The sequence below is a fragment of the Bombus huntii genome, chromosome 1 (assembly GCF_024542735.1).
Source record: "Bombus huntii isolate Logan2020A chromosome 1, iyBomHunt1.1, whole genome shotgun sequence".
In the NCBI taxonomy this organism is placed as follows: domain Eukaryota; kingdom Metazoa; phylum Arthropoda; class Insecta; order Hymenoptera; family Apidae; genus Bombus; species Bombus huntii.
Genome location: NC_066238.1, coordinates 23,891,100 through 23,908,736, shown reverse-complemented (window position 1 = coordinate 23,908,736; position 17,637 = coordinate 23,891,100). Strand labels below are relative to the sequence as shown.

General features: G+C 31.3%; 1 protein-coding gene across 1 annotated transcript in view; it reads right to left on the bottom strand.

Moving 5' to 3' along the window:
• Nucleotides 1-17,637, bottom strand: part of LOC126866389 (uncharacterized) — a 73,195-nt gene that overhangs the window by 25,024 nt on the left and 30,534 nt on the right. Inside the window, exons 2-3 of the mRNA XM_050619914.1 lie at nt 9,270-9,349; nt 6,792-6,879 (exon numbers count right to left, since the gene is read on the bottom strand). Coding sequence (XP_050475871.1) covers nt 6,792-6,879; nt 9,270-9,349 — 168 coding nt within the window. The remainder of the gene's footprint in view (nt 1-6,791; nt 6,880-9,269; nt 9,350-17,637) is intronic.

The window sequence follows — 17,637 nt, the reverse complement described above, 5'->3', positions numbered from 1 at the left end:
AATGTGGAACAATATTTTTCCGTTTGAGACTTCATCTTCAACAAAATAAGGTTTGAATATATCTAGTCAAAGAATTTCTAAATTTATTTTTCTCGTGATGGAGGCGTATAACGGGAAAATTTTATTCCACGTTATCGACTTATTTTCACATGCAGAATAACCTCCTGTCAATTATTTACTTCTGTCCAATCTGTAATTAGCCAAATTCAAGACAAATTTCGAGATTCGATCTTTTCGAAAACGATGTGTTGTACGAAAACACTTTATTCTATACTTTCGATCCGTTTCGTCATCTTATTGTCAGTCTTGTCACGATCGCTGAGATACTCTGTAATAATTATACAAATCTTCCATAATTATAAATCAATTAAAAATCAATCGGTGGCCGCCGCGTCGATGTTGCACCGATGTGAAACGCAAAGACCGCGATCGTCGTCGCAGGGCTTCCTTCCTGGCTGACCGAGAAATCCGTTAGGCTCATCGTTTCTTTCTCCGCAAATTGTTGTTGCAAGGTCGGTTTTTCTTGCTACCGATAGAAAGTCGCTACGGTTGCTTTAACTCCGACCGACAGGGTCGTTTTTTTGCGCTGTTCCTTTCGGTTTCTGTGGCTCTTTTGGATGAAAAAGCTCGTAGAAATATGTATGTGTGCGTTTATGTTTGAATTTGATCATAGAATTCTATACACACCTCGCACAATTTAATTTTGTATAAGTTTCGCTTGTGTAAGATCCACTAGAAATCAGCCTATTTTATCGCAATTCACGCGCGACGCTCAATAAACTCAGCTTACGATTGCCGAAATTTTCATCAAATACAAAATTATTCGTCAAAAATCCGTTATTAAATAGAATACGAGGTTCAATATCCTTTCAATTAACTTATTCTATTTGATATATTTGGCTTGTCGGATGATTGCAACATCTATAATACTTTGCTATTTAGCCTAAACTATTCATAGCTGAAGAACCTTCAGAATATTTGAATATCAGGTGAAAAAATTAAAATGAAGAACACAATTCTATATGCAATAGCATTCCTAAATTAATAATACGAAGCTTACTATCTTTTACATTTACAAAATCATTCAACGTAGCTGATGATAAATAAGAACAATAAATAAAAAATGAATAATAGACAAATAAAATATAAGATATGAAATTAGGAGGAAAATGTAGTAGTAGTGAAAATTAGAGTACACATAAAAACTTTATTCTCTACTTTTCGACTTATTATTTCATAATGAATATTCTATGCATATTTATGTATCTGTGGAAAATTAAAATGTGGAGAAGCATAGACAATGCACATAATATACAAAATATTTCAATTATCCCTTATAGTATTTGAAAAACGAAATAAATCTCAATTTACTTTCCCTTTCTTACGTTGTATTTATAAAAATTAAAATTTCCATAAACATGATCTAATAACGAATAATCTCCATTTTTAGCACATTCAGTACATAGTTCGTAAAAATAAGTATAAAGAATGTTTGAATATGTGTATAAAAATTATGAATTTCTAAAAATTGAAATAATCTTACTGCTCGTATCGTTTTTCATAAGAAAGTGAAACGGAGAATCCTTTGATTTAGTAAATTATTAAAATAACTTAAATTTAACGATCTCACGATGATTCTTCTCTTCTAAAAAGTCTCCCTCTTGGTGTACAGACAGAAGGAAAATACGAATTAAGAAGCAGATCTCATTCTTTCGATTATTCTTTGTTCGCAGGGAACTGTAGTTCCTCTAATTGATAATACTGGCATACGTCCGATACAGCTTCAGATATCGTTCCCGCGGAGCAATTTGTACGTACATAACACGCAATCCTTTACTGTGCGAAAGCGATTTGATTTATAACCATGCACATGCATCAGCAGGCAACTTCTTATTGTTAGACATTTTACATGGCTCACATGACTCACGCATGAATTATACTTCCTCGTTGTTGTTGTACCATAAATTCCTCATGGAAAAATCGCAAATCGTTTCCTTTTTTTCTTATCATTTTTCTTTCCATTCTTCTCTTTTCTTTTTTTTTTTCAAAATCTTCTCCACGATGATTCAAACGTCCATTTCCTCGCAGAATAGAAAGTCACGGCGATTACCTACGTTACGTTAACTGATTGAACGGTTTGAGTGTCACGAGTGATTTATTACGGCTCGTAAAACTCGCACAGGACTTACTTAAATACGAACACGAACCGATCACACTTGATATGTGTTATATTATTGCAACATTTGGACGTTTTAGCTGACACGAAGATTACTTGTTGAGAAAAATGAGTGATCTTAATTAAGGGCTTAAATGATGGTTTATTAACCTGTTGCGTATACGATCGAACTCGAAAAAGTGTTCGAAAAATGATTTTTTCAGAAATGCCAACTGGATAGTTCGCTATAGGGTACAAGAAGCAATAAGAGAACTGAAAAGTAATTTTCCTATTGCTTCTTTCGCTTAGAATGAACTATCCAGCTAGAATTTCTGAAAAAATCATTTTTTGGACTTATACAATATAGCATGTATATATATGCATGCTGTATATACTTAATATTTGATTCAGGTTTAATTTAAAAATGTAATTGTATATTCAATTACATCTTAATGCAAGGATTATGTAATTGAACATTACAATTTTTCTTTTCTTGTAATTATGATATCCACATGATATTCAATGAACTATATCTAATTATGGTATATATATATATATATATATATATATATATATATATATATATATATATATGTAGGAATGTTACATTATTAGTTTGTAGGTAACAGTATGATTTATACAATATCGTTTGCACTCACACGAAGTCGAATATAATACTTCGTTTCACGTATTCGTTACTCATTACTTCTACGACACAACGACACAACGATCTTCACACGACAACGATAAATTCAACTCTGACTCTCCTAACTCTCGTTACAGTGTTTTCCATATTCAGTTTTTTCCTTAACATACCTTGGTAATGCTCACAACACTCTTTGACAACGTTAACGTATCTTGACAACGCTAATAAATAATTACCCCTCTCGCCACGTCCCTCCCTGACGCCACACTATCCCACATGTATAATTAGTTAAAAATAAGTTACGAAATATTTACTACAAACATATATCTAGTGTAGAATTGATACATACAGTCATCTTAGGGCTCTAAATATACAGGGTGGTTGGTAACTGGTGGTACAAGAGGAAAGGGGGTGATTCGACTATATTTTCGACTTCTTTTTTCACGTAGAATCACCCCCTTTCCGCTTGTACCACCAGTTACCAACCACCCTGTATATTATATTTTATATTTATATTATAATTTTATTTTATATTTATATATTTCCAAATATTACTTAAACTTAAATGTATAGAATATACATATACATGTATGGCATAAAAAAGTCCGAGATTTCTAAAGTAAAGTTCTGATTGTAATATTTAAAGAATGAAATAAATTTCTACTTGGGATTATTTCCTCTAATCGTGTACACTATAGGCAATTATAGGTATAATTTATTTTCGATAGAAACGGAGGAAAGTATTAAAAAATAGTGGACTCATAAGTACAAAAGAGTTTTACGTCCAAGAGATTAGGAATCGAAGTATCGAGTGCTCTTATTTTTCATAGTTGCTAGGTTAAAAGGATAACATGTCTGTGATCTCTCTATAAAGTTTACGAAGAAATAATGCAAAAACAACTCGTAAAGGAATGATCATAGATTTCGTTGAACATATTCGAATTATAAAAATTTATAGATTAACGAATATCTAATATGTACGTTGACAAGCGATGCGTAGGATCAAAAGGATTAAACCACACGTATATAGCAAAATAAAATTGGCTGTAAGAGAAAGTGTTTAATTTGAATAAGCTTCTAAATATGTATGTTTGTTTTCAGTGTATACAAGAATGTTATAAATATTAATTGTTACAGTGAAATAGGCATGATGTAATATTTCTATTACTAGAATATTAAATAATATTCGTATAATATTATTCAATATTATTTTAATATTATACGAATATATTGGGTTGTCCGAAAAATTTCTTTCGCTTCGTAAGATGATAATAGATGAACAGCAATTTCTGTTTTATATTATTTTATTGAATTATTTTATTGAAGGTGTGACCCATTTCGTTCTATTTCTATTATTATGTTCGCGCATAACTCGATAAACTAATATAAAACAAGAAACATTGTGCGTCTATTATTTCCTTACAAAACGAAAGAAACTTTTCGGACAACCTAATAACACAGCTGGGTTTAAGACAATATTGACCTAAGTATTGACAGTAACTAGCTATAAGTTTCATACGGGAGAGATTAACTCTAGGGTGTGAACTGGTCTTTATAGTTTGCAGTATATATTATTTGACTATTATTATTGACTTTACAATGTGATGGCTCGAACTTGCCTTGAGATGACACAAACGTAACCGTTAGTGGTCGGTACATAAATAGTCAATGGTTAGAACATAACTAACGAAGTGTTTGTTAAAGAACAAGGTCGTTTATGACCTACTTTTGAAGAAATTCATTATGAAAAATGAGAAATTGATCATCCATTGAAACATTGTTGGAAAAGGACAATAGCGAATTACGATTACCAATCTAAGATTATATTGATTATATAGCAGATTATATTTTTAATAGAAATTGTAGTATGTACAGATTCGTTTCAGATGCTAAATTTTAGAACGAACGCTTTACTTTGGATATTCTTGCACATTAATTCTTGTGTTTTCTGAATGTTCAAATCTTCTACTTAAAATGCATCAACATCTGCAGTCTAACAATGATAAACAGAAAATTTTCTTTTTTCCAAAATCTATTGAAGATAATTACCTACCTACACCAGATTTATGATAGAGAAAAGTCGGCTTCTCCACTTGTCTTTGAGAGAACAGCATCGACAATTATATCAAATCGATTCGTATTCGAGTCAGTGTACAAGATTCACTGAATCAGAAATAAAGTCCAACAAGTTAGATTCAACATAATTGAGAAAGTTCTATATCAAAATTACGAGTTTAACAAAATCAGTCAGTCAGTTTTATAAAATCTGAAATTGACAAGCTGTTATCTAGACGATGCGTATTAAAATTATTTTTTCATTACAAATATATTTGAAGATCTATGAATACATTTCTTGTATATTACTTAAAAGACGAACAAATTTCTAGAGAAGCTGCAACGAACGAAAATTAATGGATAAAAGTAATCAACATGGAACAACATAATATTTACATTATCTCGTTATTTGTGACATTTTCTATATACTTTTCAAAGTATTATGTAACAATAAATGAAAAATAAAGAGAATATTTTATGCTTTATGATGCATAGTAACGCGTACAAACAGACGTTTTTATTCGACAAATTGCACTAACTCAGCTGTGACGAGTTTCATTATAAACTCGATGAAGCAAGGGACCTTCGATATTTCTGGCATAGAAAATTCAATAAAACATTAATGAATTAGGTAATTGCATTGAATCTATCGGAACTGTCCTGTTGCTTTGAACGAAGACTAACGTGCGTCCTGCTACACAATTAATGACGAGAAAGTGACGAATCGATATTCTTCGACACTTATTATTTGATAAACCATTCCAACTGACTGTGATTAATTGCTCTTTAATGATACGTTACATTTGACGCTAGTGTTTACTATAACTCAGTCAAATATCTTGATAAACATCGTACATGAATATTCTATTGTACATACGTTTAAAAATGCCAATATTTTTTATATTAATCGCATTTCGAAAATTTCACAATTTTATAGAATATATTTATAAAATATCGTGGAAATCCAAACTGTAATAGACGATGTGATCTTAATTATTATAATGGCACATAAAACGAAGACTTTTATTAAATACAAAGTATATGTATATATATACTTGTTAATTGACATTTAAGAAAATATATGTCGGAGAAGCAGGACATTGGTCCTTTCTTTTGGAATTTTGGGAAGATCCCCGATATTTTGGTCTAAACTATTTATTATAGATGTACTTAAATAATAGAACTTAGAAGTAGTGTTGTGATACGAGATTTGTGGCAGTGGGCTTGGGCTCCAAGTGACACAACTGGTCGCCGAACGTAGCCACGGTCACGGGATGAACGTTTTTACTTAACAGAAGAAGTACCAATATCGAAGGACACACGCTGTATTAACAAACAATCCCCGGGCAGGAGCAATGACGGCTCTACGCGGGTCTGCCTAGTAACGACGCCTGGAATTTTGTCGATATCCCCGGTCAATATGCAATTGACAAATGCGATCGTATCAGTCTTTTATTCTTGCGATCACCTTGGAGAGTTTGCACGCATCGTCTTGTCAGTCAGTCAGAAAGATACCGAGCGTCACAGCTAACGTCACTTTGTGTTTCAAAATATATTCTATTGTACAAAGAGTTTTCCCCGTTGACCGTGGATTCGTTATTGAACCTAAGAACATTGTCTTTAACATCAAGAGTGTCTAATCACCACGTTTGATTGTCAAACTCTGTTAAATCAACACTTGTACATATAATTGTAAATATGATCTCCATTGAACAACTACGATGGCTTGTCCTAACGAAGATACGCTACGCGCCCCTAAATCTAACGCCAACCCGACAAACCCGACATATAGATATGTACATGAACTAATAAAACAGTTTAAGAAAGATCGTTAGCCAGAAATTAATATGATATCGTACTATTAACAAATATTAATATGTTTATACTATAAATCCCATATAACATATTAAACAGTACAGAGACAGATAAACTTACCTAGCGTTCGTTTGGTAAGTAAATCTTTCTGCCTCGATTCCTGCGCGTGCTCTTGCTTGCAAATCATGATCAACTCCATAAACATAATCTGTGAATAGAGCATAATTTTTCTTATAAATTTACAACGAAGAATTGTAGGAATATTATGGTGTATAAAAATGTATAGTATATGCAATATTATTTATGTAAAATATTATTTGTATAATATATAACAAACCTCTTCTTAACGCTTTACACATTCTACAGACTATAGTTATTTCACAAATTATTATTAATGAATAACAATGCTTAATATAAAGAAAAATATTAATATCCTATAATATGTTGTCTATACGTGTATGTATGTGTGTATAAATGCACGTATGTATATAGTGAATATTTACATTCAAATTTTTCAGAGCCTGAGTCATGGCCAAAAAATGTATTCCATACATTTGAATAGTTTTGCATAAGAAATCATTGCTGTTTATTTATAGAATAATTTCGCAATAGTTGTTATTTTCTATCTTTCTTACCAGATTAAGTCATCGTCAATTATAATTAATCGTATTTTACTATCTTATAAGCAAAGAAATATTTCATTATAAAAAGTTATCAAGTTTTTTTTATTATTACATATATAATTTGACAGCTTCGTGTCAATAAAAATAACGCAATTAATTAATCATACTACTTATACTTTTGCATAAAACTTAAGCTTTTAAGTGTGACAGTTTACGTCACAAACCCATGAGGGCAAAAGTAAATTAGAAAAGTATTAAAAAACGTTATACAATAAAGCAAACGGATAATAAATTAAATTGAAATAAATATTCAAAATTGATATACAAAGTATATAAGAAATTTGCAATAGATTCTAGTGCCTGGTTTTCTCAATTTATTACATTTCTTTCTTTTCTTGATATGAAAATATTCCAAAACTTATATATCTATACGGATATTTTAAGAAAAGTTATTAATTCAAGAAACAACTGCGCGACTTTAGTAAATTTAAAATCTATTATTTATTGATTAATTGCAAATCATTTACACGATGTTTCTCAGATTAACAATATTAAAGATATGTTCACTTATCTAAAATTTTATGAATAATTTATACAAAACATTTTTAAATATATGAATCCTATGTAACGAAACACGACTATTATGATTATACTGGTGAAACGAATCTGAAAATGTATATGGAAATTATGAGATATAAAAAGCGTCGAAGAATTTGAACAGTCAATTATTTACTATTACTATAATGAGACCATCTTTGGTAATAATTGTTATGTTTAAGCTCACTATTCATATCTGTAGTAATGGTAATTATTTAATAAATATCTTATATAATCTTTTAGAGTTTAAGGTAACTTTCCTGCCATATACATTTTCAATTATGGATATAATGACGATAGTCACGTCTTCTTACAGTGGTAATGAAATTTCAAAATGATTCCGTTAATCTACTTGCACATAATATGTTCATAAAAATTTTCTGAGGCAAGTGATTAAATAGTTTCATGTGCCAGTGTAGCCAAGGAATTACTACGCGACACGACGTACAGCGAATGAAAGATGATTAATGATTACATTAATGAGTTCCTTAATACTAACGAGATATTATTCGCGAGTCGATTTTCTGATGTAACTATGGAACATCATCGCGATCAACAACAACAACGAATTTTTGCTACGGCGTGAGAGAAATCTCACGATTGTCTTTGACAATTCTCCTCAAAATTGTAACAGCAACGATCATGTGCCTTTTTCGTTGCACAACAGATACATGGCTATTAAAAAAAAACACGATTTTCGAGTTCTCGATGCATATTTTAATTTTGTTAACGCACGGTGAAAGATTCCTTGAACTTTACAATTTTGAACTTTTGCAATGGCCAATGACGAAAATAACGTTGAGCACACTAAACCCGCGAATGATAAATGTATAAAGAAAATTATTAAAGACAACGTATTGATTGTGATAGAGTTAATGAATATTTCATGAAGATTCGTGAAACAATTAAGATATAGTTAAAATAATAATGTGTCTTATTAACGCGCCTGATTAATAGATCCTATTATTATATTTCAATTATTAATATATTTATTAATTAAAGAAACTTTTATTTAATTTTATCTTTTCGTTTTATCCTTTCTGCTTAACCCGAATGACAAACAAAACTTTGTAAATAAAAGGTCTAAACGATATTATTCAACACTACGAACAAACATCCCAGATATTAATTAGGAAATAAATTAATAATTGTTAAATATTTCTAATAGTAATCGTTAATTTTATATGAATTTGATTTTGCTAATTTAGTAACTATAATTCTTATTATTTTTCAGATCTTCTTTTAATATTATTATAAGCAATTTCCTTGTAAGCTATCAATTTATAATAGTTTTGGTTAGCTGAAGGAATGTGTTCTTAAAGCGTAGTCTATATATATTCTGATACTTCGAAGGAATTAATTAAGAATTTCTACTTGCCTGAAATATCAAAATGGTGGACTGTCGCTGTGACTGCCAAGGCCACAAAGATTATAGTGGATAGCAGACCTAAGCTGCACCTGAAGCAAAAAAAAAAAAAAGACAAATTCAGTCAGAGGATGAATATTCATGCCGAAGAGAAAATATTTTCGGAAACATTTCAAATCGCATTATGTCAAAGTACAGGAATAATTGTTCTACAACGTAAATTGCACTAATGTAAAATGTATTAATGATAAAATATTAAAATAAATTAATGATTAGATAACACTTGCTATATGTTTGTGATATTAGCAAGTTATACGTTTATATTATAGTATCTATTATACAGCTCAGCAGTAAAATATTATAGTTCAATATCCGCTGATGTACATACATACCTACCGGTTTTAAATATCACACCTTGAGTTAATCGTGATGATAACCTTTCTTCTATCAGTTAGAGAAATAGCCTTCATTCGATGCATAATTTTGCATAATATCCACTTAATACCGTATTAATAAATTGACGAGTTATAAGACGTAGATGATGTTGTACGTTTCAGGTTATAGGCCTCTATTATGCAAACACTTTCTATATACATATATATTATAATTTTATTATAATATTATAATTATAATATAATTATACAGGGTGGTTGGTAACTGGTGACACAAGCGGAAAGGGGGTGATTCTACTCGAAAAAAGAAGTCGAAAATATAGAATAAAAATTAAAAAAAAAATTTTTTTTTTAATTTTTCCATCGAGACAACGATCTACAGTGAGATCCGTTATAACGAGACGTGATAAAGTGCACGCGTACCGAGCGAAAATTCAAAGTCGATTTTCTCGAAAACAAAGCCTCAAGCGAAAAATTTTTATTCTACATTTTCGACTTCTTTTTTCGCGTAGAATCACCCCCTTTCCGCTTGTACCACCAGTTACCAACCACGCTGTATATTAATAATTATAAATTTATTATAAGTTAAACTTGTAATTTTATTATAAATTAAATTAGTAATATAATTAGTACATTTAAGCGTCCATCGCATATTGGTTACAATCTTAAAAGTTGGAAGAATTTGATATAAACAGAATTTTAACAAGTCTCGTAACACTAATCATTTACTTATTTGTTAAAATGATACGTTATGATAATGTATATGTTAAATTTTTTATCTTCAAATAGTAAAGGTGAATGATTAAGAAGATGAAACATCAAAGAGAACACAGTACATCACAAGTACAACTTCTAAAGTTTATTATAGAACCTTACGTATTTTATTACTGGACTCTATTATACTTGTATTAGATTATTATGCAAGCAAATTGAATTTTGTGACTTGTAGACTTTCACTGATAATATTGCTTCAATTGCATAAGAGAGTCGTAAAGATGTAAATTTATAGCAGCTCTTAAAAATCAATTTCCTATCTACTGTGTCTAATATTAACATTCGTATAAATATATTATTCGCATTCATAACATTCTATTACAATATATATGTATATATTTAAGTATGTTCATAAAAATATAAAAGTATATATTGATGTCCTTTACCGCATACAGCTGTAACAACTAGACTCCAGATTTTTATACACTTTTATATTTTGATAAACATACATAAATAAATGGAACGTAAAACCCTTGTTGTATCCAATAAATATCATAGTAAACACTGTACTTTGTATATTTTATATATTTTCGCATATAATATATGTGTATCGTGTGCGTTTTTGCATTCTCAGATTTGTCCATAAATACATAGAAATCCGCAGTCTAGTTATTAACAATCACAAAGATCACAGTTATGATAGGTCTTTCTGTGTGTCATCAATTTTCTAATTAAATCAAGTAAAATTGCAGACGATCATATACATCCATAAACGGTATCATTTTCTCTCTCCCTCTCTCTCTCTCTCTGTCTCTCTCAAAACTATTAATCATATTAAACTATCAATCATAGTTTAAGTGCAAGTAAGGGAAACACGATTCTCTCGTACTAAATACTGCCAGGTATCTTTAAAATCATCGGTATGCGACTTGGACGAATGTCTCTGCTGAATTGCGCATACTTTCTCTGCGAGAGCAGGAGAGAAATGCAATGCCGAAGGAAGACAGAAAAGATAGACAACGAGAACGAGAGAAAAAGGGAGGTTGGTATTGATAGAAAGACAGAAAGAGAGAGAAAGGCCATGAAAGATCAAGAGCAGCGAGCGGATTCGCTCGAGAATCGGGTAGAAGAATTTTTCCCCGCTCCGATGGACGTTTTACCGCAATCTCGGCTCGCGAGTTACGCATCGAAAACGTTATTTACAACAACGATTTCCCTCTCATCTCGTTTTTTCTTCGTAGTAAGATCATCGAAACAGCAAAAGTGCCGCGAGCTTCTTACACGTATCGTGGCTGGCTCACCGCGATATTTGAACACTTCTCACGAAGAAATTTTATGTATATATTTTGTGCGTGCTATGTATAAAACATTGAAAATTTCATTTGCAATAGTCGTAATGAAATACGACTGCAAGACTATACTGGTAAAACTTGAGATCAATCTGAAGAGAGATATATATAGAAATTACAACATTTTTACTGCAAAGTATATACCTATATGATGGAAAATTAGTATACAGCATGAATAATAAATGTTAAAAATGGTGTCGCTGTATATCGAGGTTCGTTAATATAAATTGACTTGTTGTTTTGAACGGTTTTGTAATCCTGCGAAATATATACTTGCACCGAATATCTTGTAGCTTCTATGTACATTTCCAATTTTTGTCAAACTTTCTCAATACAAACATAATGGTCGAGTCTCATGACAAAGCTAACAAAATTCCAAGTTGTTTTAAAAGATTTCTATACGCGTTGGAATACTTTTGTAACCAACTGCACACTTGCACTAAATATTTCCGTGTTTCTACGTACATTTTCAAATCTATCTCAGATTTTATCGATATAACCACGATAGTCGTGCCTCCTTACAAGGTCGATGAAATTTCAAAATCTTTTGTATAATATGTACAATGTATTCATAGAAAATATCTACAAGCGTCGAAAGGCTTTCAACCAGCAAGCTTTCAGCAAGTCTGCGCTGCTTAGCGATCTTCCCGCGTGGACGAGACACGCGCGATCCAAAAAAAGAGGGAGAAGAGACGAAGCGCCTTTTAACGATTATCCTTGGTGAAATTCTTACTTGGAAAGAACCGCTTTTTTTTTAATCCGATTTCTTTGATCTACACTTGGAAATAGGCAAGAGACGCGGAGTGACGTAAGATCAGTAAAATTTATGATTAATGAATTTTGATGAAATTGGCGTGAGGCTAAGAAATTAACGATTGCGGGTATTGAGAAATATTTCTAATAAATTTAGTTTGACAAATTGAATTAACATATATAAATTATTTAAAACATTCGCTGGCATTGGCATATATGTCGTGGCAAATAATTATCTAAAACGAGATTACTAGATTTTCAGTGGTAATAATTACGGATATTACTGGGTTCTTATTTTTGTACAGTTAAAATGGAATTCAGGAGGAAAATAAAGCAGTAAGTAGTAAGCAATGAGCTTAAAATAAGCATTATTATTTCACGTAGATATTACGGAATGTTTTTGCGATGTTTTGGAAAATAATATGTCTCTTTTTATTTTGGGTCTAAATCTACTTTGTTAATTAAATATTTGTATTTCTTCTAGTCAGTTTTAGAAAACGATCGTTTATTCCAAAGAACGTTGGGCAATATAAACGTTATGATAAAAATCGCAAACTATAATACAATCATCTTCTAATTATTCTTTTCAAAAGATGATAGTCATATCTATAGTAAACTAAGGATGTTTCCGATAAAAACGATATGCGACTTCTAGAAAGAAATAGCTATATTTTAATAACACAAGTGAATATGTTAAATAAATATTAATAAATGTTATATCAAGATAGAAAATAAAACTTAATAAACATCAAAATTTAATGTTCTAGGATTCCTATGTTCTAGAATTAGGTTCTGGAATTTTTTAAAGAATTAAGATGGAAAAGCTGTTTCGCTTTGGAAAAAGCGGACAAACTAAATATAAGTTTATCGAATTTCTATACAGAAAATCGAGAGAACTGCACACTTCATCTTAGAATTATATTGATAATAGATGTATCACAAGACACGAGGTAAAGTTGAATAAATGTTAGGAGATAAAAACTGGTTAAAATGTTAAAAATCTAGTATTCTTTAGAAGAAGTTAATATTTTTTAATCAATTGATGTTTTATTGCCTAAAGAAGAGTGAAAAGAGAGTTATCATTGTTTAAAATTAGTAATGAAAATGGCAAGGACGAGAGTTATTAGAAAACAAAAGAGAGAATGGAGAATTGAGAACAACTGAATTAAGCGGAATTTTTTCGAAAGCGAGCCGAGTGTGTGGGTGATCGTGAGTTGTGAGGAACGAGGATTCCCCGAGAGAAAAACGCCGATTACGAAGTAATCGTTGACCTTTCGTACTATAAATCGTGTCGAGTATCGTATCTCGCCATTCTTCATTTTTAACAGCTTCCCTACATTCCTTGTATTCTTTTCGTACGATTGTAAAAATGAGCGATGTTAATATTTTGACGCTTCAATCTGATGTCCACGTTCATTTGAGATTTTAAACATTGAATTGTTAATTACCTGCATTCTTTTACGATGCCATTCGTATAGATATTCATACTAAATATAAGTTTGATACTAATATTCGTAATAAATATACAGGGTGATTGGTACCTGGTAGTACAAGCGGAAAGGGGGTAATTCTACGCGAAAAAAGAAGTCGAAAATATAGAATAACAATTTTTCGTTTGAGGCTTTGTTTTCGAGAAAATCGACTTTGAATTTTCGCTCGGTACGCGTGTGGTACGTTATAACGGATCTCACTGTAGATCGTTGTCTCGATGGAAAAATTAAAAAAAAAATTTTTTATTCTATATTTTCGATTTCTTTTTTCGCGTAGAATCACCCCCTTTCCGCTTGTACCACCAGTTACCAACCACCCTGTATATCATGTATTAAAATTGCTTTAAAATTTTTATATATAATATTTACGATATATATTAATAAATTATGGTACAAAATGTGAGGTTCTAAGTTGGAATTATAAATTTGTAATGGATTAAATATATCAGAACATAGATTTAAGTGAGTTATTTTATTGCTTATTTTTTTAGGATAATATAAGAATAACGGGATTGAAATATTAATTAATTTTATTAAAATGAAATTGCTTTGCCATATGAGATGGTATATAAGGTGCTATGAATGAATTACAAGTTCAAGTCGATATCATTTTATATTGATATTATAAATTAGTACAAAATATGTATGTATGTTAATTCAGCTTTACTAAACTACAATAAATAACTATGTATATATGTGAACACTCATTTAAAATTCATTTAATGAAACTCATTTAAATTTAGCAATTTAACTAATGTACTGAACAAATTTTCATTTATGCATTTCCTTTTATTCAAGCCGGACTAATCGCAATAATTTTTCTTCATAGAACCAGAATATCTTGTTTAATATTTGTGTATGTTTAATATTAATTATTTTATTAATACAACCACAATCTGTTTGTTAATTCAGACTGTCGATACAATTACATAACGTAAAATCAAAACATTTCTTAGTTTCGAATTATTAATAACACTAGAACCTCGATTAATTGCGTCTATATATGAAACCTTATATCTTTTCAATTTTTTAGTCAATTGAAAGGACCAGAGAAAATATTTTACAAATGTAATTTCTTAAAAATCAAGGTTAGTGAAAGAAATAATAAATAAAATTTCTGTCTCTTTAATACATTTTATCGTGAACTTTGAAGGATATATTAAATGCGTTCCAATATATCCGTATACATAGATTTTTCTGTTAAACTCTTACTCTATCTATAGCGTCTTCAAATTAAAAATTCTGCCATTTATGTCACGTACAGTCACTAAACTGTTCTAAATATTCGACATTCTGTATATTTCAATAAATAAGTAAATATTCTAATCATTCTTATCCTAACAATTCCGAGACATTTAACCATCAAACCGCCTTTACAATTAACCTTTAAACCTATTAAAAACGCCTGAACCTACCTAACAACGAGATGCTACCAATTCGACTCGAACGTTTCACTAATCTCCGCCATTCACCTAATACAATATACGATCTTTCAACCGGAACCTAATAATTTCGATTCAACCTCCTTTCCAAACACCATGATCTAAAAAGTACCGCAATCCATTGATGAAGAAAAGACGTTTGCTTCGTCGATCTTGTCTTAGAAAGTAACTCCAACGTTCTTACGCGCGACTACAGAAGAACACAAGCACGTTTCAATGATGATCGGTTGGGAGACACTGGCCTTTCGATTTCGACTTTCGATGATATCGCGTATATGTAGGTGGACAGAGGAAAAGGTGGGCCTGTTCGGTTCCCCCGGGGCCAAATAGAAACCAGATCAGAGAGCAGCAAGTTGGAGAATTCCTGTATAGGAGGGTGAGTCGACCCTGTTCTTCGCGCGAGAATCAAACAGCAAGTGGACTGTCCGAACGATATCTATCGCTCTTTCATATCGGATCGATCTTTGTCTTTTTGGCTAAGAAAATTTTATGTTGATTCGTTGTAACATACCGTTACGATGATCAGAATAAGATAAATTAGAATAAAAAATTTTAAATAACGCAGGCAACCGAATGAAACGAACAGTGCCCTATCTGACGAGCAATAACTTTCAACCAATTTTATCGCAACGTAATCCATATTTTATGAAAATTAAATATCGCCGCCCGTAAGCGAGACATATAAAAATATCGCGTGGGAATCAACGTGTTAATGAATGTTTATTTATTGTATTAATTTTAGGTATTTCAATATTTTAACCATCCAACACGCTAAACAACTTTGCGCTATTTTTACTGTTTCAGTTCAGTTCTATAAAATTAAATTCGAACGTTCCTTTTTTATAAAAAAAATCGGCGACGAAACAAATAAAAATTTGAAAGTGAACAGTGTAAGACTTACTCGTATTAATAATTTAACCACGCAACACGCTCATTGGCTTATTATATTAAATAATCATATTACAACGTGTGAATGTGAGATATAATTATTTCGAATAATCGCTGTTAATGTACATTACTGCTTGTCGTTAAAATCTCATCTAATCTCATCTCAATCTAATTTTTACAAGCCTCTCAAAATCAACCGATGATATTACGATAGAACTGTGATCAATTCGATTTTTATAATTTAATTCAAATTGTAATAGGAAGTTTCAGATAATTTTAAATAGAAGTATTCGTAGACGCGTTTTTGACAAACATATAACTTTCTTCGAGGTATTTTACATATATTGACATTAAAAAGGGACAACAATGTTTGTCATACAAATGCAACAATCGCGTTCAGTTTTTATTTTTGTTTCCCACTATTTTCTGCAAGGGACTGTCAACGAGTTTTCTATCTGATCGATGTCCTGATAGTCGAGATTCTACCATATCTTGAAATTTTTCTGAAATTTCTCTACGAACTTCCCGAACGACCCAATATATATATATCGGACGTTATCGAGGAGAAGCGGCATGAAATTCCTTTCACGGCTTTCGAAAGCGTTAAGAAAGTCGCTGGAAGAAAGAGAACCTGTTTAATAAAGACTCGTTATTTTGCTTCGAACGACCATGTCGTTTGTTTGTATGGAAATTTTTTAAGTGCGTGGGAAAACACGGGCGCAGATCCATCCAAAGGGTATGCGAACGATCGCATTAACGCGCTTCGTGCTGGATTCGACTTGCGCTTTTAATCTGCCTCGTCTGATCTCTCGACGAGGCAGAAAACCTGATTAAATCGTGATTCCAACTCCGCGGGTCACGGACAATGGCTGCTCTTTTGGAAAAACTCGGTCAACTTGCATTTGTCTTTTCTCTCGGTCACGATGGAACGATGTGATCTTGGCTGTTGGAAAGTTCGGTTTCAGTGCGAACAGGTTCTGGGTGCAATTGATGTAAGTGCAAACGAAGGAGTTTGAATTGTGATAAGACTTGTGATAACGAGAACTTTGAAGAGTCTGAAACGTTTAGGAACATTAGAGGGTTGGTGCATATGAAACGTCGACTTCGCAAATAAAACACAAAAATAGTCCTTACGTCGATCATCATTCAGTGCACTTTTTCGACGACCATCTAATTTCGTTATTCCAAGTTTATATATTTGTTAGTAATTCGTGTATTAAAAATTACCGGTTATCGGATATAAAACTTATTGGAATGTGGTGGTTGTAATTTCCTTTGGAATCATTTGCGTAACAAACAATGATCCAAATATAACAAAGGATGTGTTTAACTTCCTTTAAATGCCACGTTTC